Source organism: Prunus mume, linkage group LG3, assembly GCF_029339155.1.
Source record: "Prunus mume cultivar Tortuosa linkage group LG3, ASM2933915v1, whole genome shotgun sequence".
NCBI classification, from domain to species: domain Eukaryota; kingdom Viridiplantae; phylum Streptophyta; class Magnoliopsida; order Rosales; family Rosaceae; genus Prunus; species Prunus mume.
In genome coordinates, this window is record NC_142700.1 from 6,179,606 (window position 1) to 6,187,704 (window position 8,099).

At 34.9% G+C, this 8,099-nt stretch overlaps 1 protein-coding gene across 3 annotated transcripts; it reads left to right on the forward strand.

Moving 5' to 3' along the window:
* The first annotated feature begins 1,840 nt into the window (after nucleotides 1-1,840).
* LOC103343578 (tobamovirus multiplication protein 1-like) lies at nucleotides 1,841-7,644 on the forward strand. 3 transcript variants are annotated; one of them, XM_008247234.3, is made up of 13 exons: nucleotides 1,845-2,486; nucleotides 3,236-3,286; nucleotides 4,028-4,061; nucleotides 4,412-4,498; nucleotides 4,586-4,637; nucleotides 5,433-5,607; nucleotides 5,754-5,849; nucleotides 6,038-6,098; nucleotides 6,215-6,279; nucleotides 6,461-6,535; nucleotides 6,631-6,706; nucleotides 6,822-6,988; nucleotides 7,316-7,644. In XM_008247234.3, exons 1-13 carry the CDS (start codon nucleotides 2,382-2,384, stop codon nucleotides 7,355-7,357), a joined length of 1,086 nt encoding a protein of 361 aa, XP_008245456.2. In that variant the 5' UTR covers nucleotides 1,845-2,381; the 3' UTR covers nucleotides 7,358-7,644. The 3 variants fall into 3 exon arrangements, with proteins under 3 accessions (XP_088903972.1, XP_008245456.2, XP_016652585.2); XM_016797099.2 differs by having other exon boundaries at nucleotides 1,849-2,486; nucleotides 7,328-7,644; XM_089047846.1 differs by lacking the exon at nucleotides 5,754-5,849 and having other exon boundaries at nucleotides 1,841-2,486.
* Nucleotides 7,645-8,099: the final 455 nt, after the last annotated feature.

Here is an 8,099-nt window from a genome sequence, read left to right on the forward strand (position 1 = left end):
CGCTCCTTCAGAGCTTCTAATTGGATTAGAAGCTCATTAAAAAGTTGGATGAGATCCGCGATTCTCATTTTTTGATGAACCTCCATGATTTGGTGAGTGTACTCGTTGTTTTCCAGTTGATTTTGATTTAAAAATCGATTGATAACAGCATCAACGGATGGGTGACCAAATGAGAAAGGCTTACCAGAAGGTGAGAAAATCACAATGGCCACCTCCCCACCACATAGTGTTATCATATCGCTAGCTTTCTTGGATATCCCAGATCTTCGTTTCGAGAAAGAAACGAGAAGATCGTCTTCCTTTTCGATCTTCTTCATCTCTATCCTTTGCCTTCCTCTTGTTTTCTTGCCTTCACTGGCCATTTTTTTGGGTCTCCTTCAAAGGAAAAATAAGGAATTTGGAAATAATGAAGAAGGCCTTGTTGGTTTGTTTTTCCCTTCATTTGATGTGCTTATATAGGAATAGAAACTGCATCTTTGCTAAATTAATGCAGGTTGACCATGTAGATATGTTTCCAACTTGTCCTCTCTTCATGGATATTTTACACTCTTTAAATATAATTAGTCATATATTTTTCCTAAAAAACATTATTTTGCCATATATTAATTGTCTTTTATGCCCTCATTTTTGAGTCTTTGACGAATTTGTTGTGCAGGCGTCCATCGGCCCATGAATGTCATTGGCACCATCACATCACAAGCATCTCTTTCTCTAAGATCAATAACTTCAGCTTAGTATTGTTCACCATATTTCTGTTGAGGCTTTCTTATCTAAAGTTTAAAATGTTTAGTATGTTGATATATTGCTTTCATCATAAACTAATGTTTTGTTTGATCACCTATATATGTTTGGTGCAAGCCTGATTTTTTTTTTCTTAAATCCGAGCATAATATGCACATACTTTTTAGTTGATCGTTAACTAATTAATTGTTATGTTATAAGTTGGAACTTTTTGTCTCTACAAAAGATACAAACATGAAAGTTGTATATGTTACGTTACGTTATATGCGTCCGCACTTTTAAATTGAAGTTAATTAAAGCTACTTCATTAAAACATGACACTTTTTCTTTGCTTACAAATGATATGAACATAATATATAGTATGCACACACTTTCTACAATCATACTAGATTCACCAAATTCAATTAATTAGCTCTTGTTATATGTATAACATATTATGTCAATTCATCAAGAAATTTATAGTGAGGGCTTATATATGGCCTTTATTTGATGCCCTATTTCTTAACTGTTGGATGAAATTGGTTAGCCGTTGAATCAAATTAGTTAGCCTGGTCCAACGATTAAGAGATATAACATCATCTAAGAGTCATATATAAAGCACTCACTGTAAAATAACTCGTCAATTCATATTATTTGGAAACAAATGAGCCTCAATGTAGGCCCAAATTCGATAGTTTATTGGGCTTCAGTCCAACACTTAAGAAAAAAGGAATTTATAAAAAAATAAAATAAAATAAAAGTCTTGCTTTACCCACATAGTTTCTTCATTTAAAATTCAAGTGGGAAGTATTGTATCAACTAGTATCCAAATCCCCAGTTTACTTGCTCTAACATTTAGGACATAGATTTTGCATACTGTCACATCAAGTGTGTAAAATAAATTTAATAAAACTTCCTCACACCAACATAAAAATAAAAATAAAAAGTAATTAACATTCCACAAAAAAACTATTTTTAAGAAAAAGAGGAAAGACAGAGAGACTAGAGCCAAATTTCTAAAACTTTACCATACTAATATATATATATATATTTATAAAGTAATTAACAGTCCACCAAAAATTATTTTTTAAAAGTAAATAGAAGACAAAATACTAGAAGCCTATTGGCTCACGGCTTGGGGCTGAGAGATTATTGGCTCACGGCTTGGGGCTGAGAGCTTATTGGCTAAATGATTATGATTTGTACCAAGTCAAACCCGTTGGGTCAAAAAGAGATGATTTATTTGATTTTGATATTCATGGTAGAATCAAAGCCACCCGCGTGCGGGAATCAGACGAAAGACAGTATCCGTCCAAATTACGAATTTACCCTCGGTGTTTTGAGGTAGTTACCCCAGCTGCCACCTTGATTTTCCTCTGTGAAGTGAAATTCGAAGGCTGTGTTTTTTTTGGTTGTGGGGCAAAATCGCAAAAAAAATCAACCAAACAGCACACAGATCTGTCATGAAGGATACCATCAAGGAGAAGGGTCATATTCTCCGTCCGTACGCTTCTTCTCAGTCCCAGACCAAAAGCTTTTGCTTGACAAGCTCTTTGTTTTGTCTCTTTTTTAATTTTGTTTAGAGAGAGAAAAGGTGGGTTATTGTGGGGAGAGAGACAGAGAGAGAGAAACACAGACAGAGAGTTAAGAGCCTTTAGAGGATGTTTGAATTGAGAGAAGGCTCTTGCTTTCCAAGGGTCTTGGTGGGTGTGAATGTTGGTCTTGCTCTCGTTGATGGCATTATAGCTGTTCTTGCATTTTGTCAGGTTTGTTTCTGCTGCTGTTTTTTATTTGATTATTGTGCTCAGTTTTGTGTGCTCTTGCATTTTCGAATTGGGCTTTTTGGAAAGTTAGTATCTCGTTTTGTTTGGTATGATAATATCGTGGGAAAGCCAATGTGCATTGGGCATGTGCTAAAGTATGAAGCTTGAGGAATGGGATTGGTTGCACTTTGTGGGCTTGAATGTTTTGGATATGGGCATTTTGTTTTTACTTGGAATGTTTCTGAGTTTTTGAGAATTTTACTTCTCATTTGATTTTATTGTTGGACTGATAATTGGATTCTGTTTTGCTTAGTTAATACTGAGCTTATGGAAAGGTACTGTCCTATGCTAGTTTAAGCGCCATCTAAAAGTTATAGGATTGGCATTGAAGTGAGAACAATGAAACAGTTGGACTATTCCATTTTAATGAACAGTTAATCTATGTTGGTACAATCGGGAAGCTTGATACTCCTGAGCTGAACTGTGTCATATGTTTGTGAATGTCTTGATTTTAGACCAACTGGAAACTATATTTGTTAGAAAGGTCTGGTTGAGAGCGGGCAGTGCCCCTATTTGTTGCTTAGGTTTTAGTTCGACTCAGGGAAGTAACTTATTACCCTCAAGATTCATTCTTATGTTTATGTGTACTTTGATGTGACATCAACCTTGGAAAACTGGCGAAGTCCATGATTGATGTCTATGAAGTTCTTTTATTAAAATGACTCTGAGGGTTTTTTTACTTACTATTTCAGTTAATCAGGATTCACTCAAGGAATTCACAACTTGGCTGGACTCGCCAAAAAGTAAGTGATGAGTCATGCTTTATTATTCCTTATTCAAATTCAGATTTTATTTGTTTTTCTTCTTGTGTTTGTGTGTGTTTTTGTCTATATATATGTGGAATATGTACATAAATACATGCATATACACACATGTACATATATACCAACACACAGACACAGACACACATATGTATATATGTATATGTATGTATGGTTGTGTGTGTGTGGATGCATGATGTATGTAATGTTTAGAAGATATTGTTAGCTGGCTGGATTAACCTAGTTGTGCTGGATCTGGTTGACTGGTTAATGGATGGACTGAGTTTGCTGTCCTTGATCTTTTCCTGTTAAGTAGTTTGACATCATAAGGCTTCCTAGGAATCTGTCCTAATGTGAAGAATTTTGAGCGACTGTTAAAGAAAATTATGCTGTACTCGAATACATTTAGAGTCATAGAATCAGCAGCACCTTAGGTTGGATCTCATATAAAGTTTTATCTATAGCAATCATTCCTAAGGACTTGGTAAGAAAATTAAATTAGCCACCAGAAGAGCAAATAACTGATGCTTAAGTCTCTCACATAGAAGAGATGGATAGATTGGGAGGAAAATGATGAATGGGTACATCATACATGTTCATGACGGCTTTTAATGCACCCTGCTTTAGTTTTGGTTGAATCCATATTCACTTATGCACTGATGGTACAATTAATTGAAATGGAAGCTCACTAAAGCATGCTGTCATTGTAATGCTTCTCTGCAGGTTTTTCATCTGTTGATTGGCTCTTCTAATTTGGGTAAGAATCTACAATTCCCAATATGCTATTGCCTTCTATTCTTTATCTGAGTTCTGTATATTCTCTTCCAAGGATGTTTGGCCTTAAGTATGATGCTTATCACGAGACTTGCGATTTTGGCTCTCTTTTCGTGGCTATTCTATATATATAAAGCTAATTTTGTAGCAGCTTTTTGGTGCTTATATGTAATTATTCATGAGTTTGGACTCACAAAAATAGCCATTTGCATACATAATGGATGATACAAACTGCACTAATAATTTTTACCATTAACTTGTGATTTCGACAAGCATATATATTTACATCCTTGATCCAAACTGAATTAATTTATTTGGTCTTGTCTATGACAGGTTGCTTAGTTTATTTTGTATTAACTCTTTTTGCTGCTTGCAAGGGGTGGCAATGTTGGTCTAACTCTTGTGGTTTTAGCCTCATGGGTATGCTTTCTGTCTCAAATAAAGGGTATATTATCTATCTTCTGAACTTGGCCAAAGCATCTGAACACTAAGAATTTTGCTTTGCAGCATTACCCAAAATTCTGTTTTTTGCTGCATTTCTTCTACTTTTATCATTCTGGTAAGTTTTTCATTTCCTTTCCGTTTTTAAATCCGAAATGATTTCATGAGAATTTGAAAGAGGTGTAGTGATCTTAGATTTCTTTGTCTATTTTGGATACACCGACCTGTCTTTTATGTTATGGGTAAGCAACAATGTTATTTCCATTCATAAAGACAGAGAGATTGAGGTGGATGTTACCCATAGGACTAGAGAGTAAGAAGGATGAAGTGAAAAAGTGAATTGGGAGTATTATGTGACCATAGAATACCTCACAAGTTAAAAGTATAACAGTACAATACGGCTATAAGACCAATGGTGTTACATTGTACATAGGACGAGGATAACTGAAATGTAGATGTTAGGCTGAATAAACGAGGATTCCTTGAGAAGTATATAGATAATAAATTAGCATTTCTTGAGAAGTAGCACCCATATATTTCTAAGTTATGGATCATCAACTCCCATATAGAAGATATCACTCATTATTTTTGCTGTTTCTGTCTTGTTAGTGATTTTTGAAATCCATTGCTTATGGATTTTGGAAAAATGTCGCTTTGATGGACTTGTGGTGTGCCTGTCCTGTCCTGTTTTTTCTTTTTCCTAGGACATTCTATTATAGTTGGGATATGGTGTTGATTACTAATGTCTCTAATTGGGTGTGTGTTTTTTTTATGAGCCATCTGAAAATAGAGATCTGGAGTGCAATTTGAAGTATGAAAAGTTGATATTGCCTTTCTTGATAATTTTAATGAAAAGATTGTTTCTTTTGAGCTATATTTGACATTTTCATGGGGGGGTTTATTTTACCTTTAGGGTTGACCTGTGCCATCAGGCAGATGATGAGGATGAGGAGGATGAAGGGAGTTTTCATGAAGCTTTGTTGGAGAAGACATTTAGCAAACGGAATTCAATGGAAACAGATAGTCATAGAAACTGTTTTCCTCTGCGTTTTGTTCATATTGGAAGCCGCCAGAGAATTGTAATTCTGGTATTGCCACAGTTCAAAGTTTTTTGTTCAATGTCTACTCATATATGATATAAGATATAGTTCATAATTATTGTAATTTTTTTCCTTAAAAGACATCTGTTCCGCAAATAATGTTAAAGTTGATTAACTCCCTAGTTGTCTACCAGGTTACCGTGGTAGTTTTTGTTATAATGGTGGCATGTGCAGTTATAATCTGGATTGGGATGGGAAAAAATCCTATTGATTCTGCAGTGGTGGCTCGGGTATGGACCCTTGCTTGTTTTCATGTACATGAATGCTCTTTCTTGAGGCTGATTTAGAGATTTCAAATAACCTATTTGGGCATGTAGCAAATATTAATGTCAACCAAATATGCATCTTTTTTTCTTCATTCTTATTTCTAATTAACAAGTAATTAAGCTTTGGTGCAATGACTTTTATCATCATGCAGGTATACGTAGATCTCTTTGCAATAGCAATACTATTGTTAGGAGGAGCATTAGCATGTTACGGTGAGTAACTATCATTTCACACACTTGTATTTTCTTGCATTTTTCAAGTGCAACTCCCCCCTGTACTTATCATTCGATCTCTTGAAGTTACATTTTGCGTTGTCTTTGATTTTCAGGAGTCCTATTATGCTTGAGAATGAGAAAAGTTAGATCTGAGAGAGCTTCTTCTGAGATGTGGAAGGTATTTAATCTATTGCTGTAATATAATATATTTTTATTTTATTGATTGCAATAATCTGATGTTGTACATAATTTCATTCATCTGTCCATTGAATTATCAGATCATTCAGAAAATGTTTTGTTTGACAAACAGATATCCGTGCTTTATAGTCCATCACTTGCTTTTATGTTTTTCTTGACAGGTTGCAGGTTTATCTGTTGTTTCCATTCTATGTTTCGCCTCAAGCGCCTTTGTGGCTCTATTAACTGATATTCCTGTACGTACTTAATTATTAGCCATATAATCTTTGCTTTATTCACATATCCAAGTCATTTTAATATATCTCTCAAACTTCACCATACTATTTTGCAGATGCTTTACCATTGGCATCAACAGCGTTTGAATGATGTTTATACTTCTCTTTTACTGATTTTATATTATTTTGTAGGTAGGTAATTCTAATCTTCTTTTCCTGTTTGCAATTAAATGAATCCTGTTCTTTTATCTACAGGGATTCATAATCATATTGTTTGAGTTTATGATGTTTACATTGTTTTTCTCAGGTTCATCAATACCCTCAGCATTTGTACTATGGATCATGAGAGAATTACCTCCCTCGATAACAGCTAACATACGAGAAGAACCAACTACATTAACTTTCGTCAGTGATGGTTCCACATCATTACAACATCCTCAGAGCTGGACTACTGCAATGAGCTTGCGGAACCAGGTTCGACTTCCTCTCTCAGAACTTTACTTTTAATTTATGTTTAACTGCTGTTCACCGTGGGTAAAAGTCCCCAATCTCTCTCCCATTTATCCATGCATGCTAAATATGATCTTTAAGCATATAGGAGTAGAGTTAAGATTACATTTCTTTTTCTTTTCAAAGACAGTAGTTGTTACAGAAGTTTGTTTCCGTATTTCGTATTTACACTTCTACTTTGTTGCCTACTATAATTTGTTACGGTACAGTAGCTAGGTTTTACAGTAACAGACCTGTTTGAAATCTCTGTTTTGTTTGTAAGGTAAGTAATTCAGGTTTATGCTCGTTAAGTTTGGGTTTCAGGTGCAGATATCAAGAGCGAGTCCCATATAACACTTCTCCTCTATGCAAAGTGTGCTGTCTCACTAACGTTCCTGCGTGCAAAGCATGTCCTTCGTCTCCCAGTTTATGAAGTGAGCTGGAATCAGTGAAGAATTATGTCGGATAAACTCTGACACCGATATGACAAGATCTATTGGGTGTTTGAGTTATATTGTTGACAGGCAATTTGTGTACAGCCATAAGTCACCATTGCCATGTTTTTGACATTCTAGGGATGTACATAGCAACAATATGCTAATTGAGGGGTTTATTTATTTATTTTTTCTGTTTTGATAGTACTTAGATGTGCTGCTTCGTTCTGCTATATGGCATCAGATGATTCCTTTTCATTGTGCAATTCCTCAAAAGAAAAGAAAAATAAAAATGAAACAACGTATTATTTCAAAATGAACTCAGAGACAATTCCTTAGCGCGGGAAGTTTCTTTCAAATGTCAAATGATTGATCCAACCAAAATGAGAATTACACGTCCTAGATCATATTGGAAACGTGAAACAGGACATAGCTGGGTAAACAAGTCTCAATTACATCGACAGCTTTAAATTTAGACGGATAAAATGTTTCGTAGTTAACCCATAAGCTGCACTCATGAAGTCTGCATAAAAATATATCTGTGCAGGAAAGGCCCCAATGAATCTGAATTATGAAGATTGCAACTCCTTCTGTAAACAATGCCTCAAGTCACACAAGATTTTATCAAACTCTCAGGAAGTTTCTGTCAATTTGTTTTTAAT

Excerpts from the sequence above, each read along its gene's own strand:
- LOC103343578 (XM_008247234.3), top strand. The coding sequence starts at position 2,382 with ATGTTTGAATTGAGAGAAGGCTCTTGCTTTCCAAGGGTCTTGGTGGGT. Across the intron at positions 2,487-3,235 it reads CTGTTCTTGCATTTTGTCAG|TTAATCAGGATTCACTCAAG; the intron begins GTTTGTTTCTGC and ends TTACTATTTCAG. Across the intron at positions 4,638-5,432 it reads CTTCTACTTTTATCATTCTG|GGTTGACCTGTGCCATCAGG; the intron begins GTAAGTTTTTCA and ends TTTTACCTTTAG.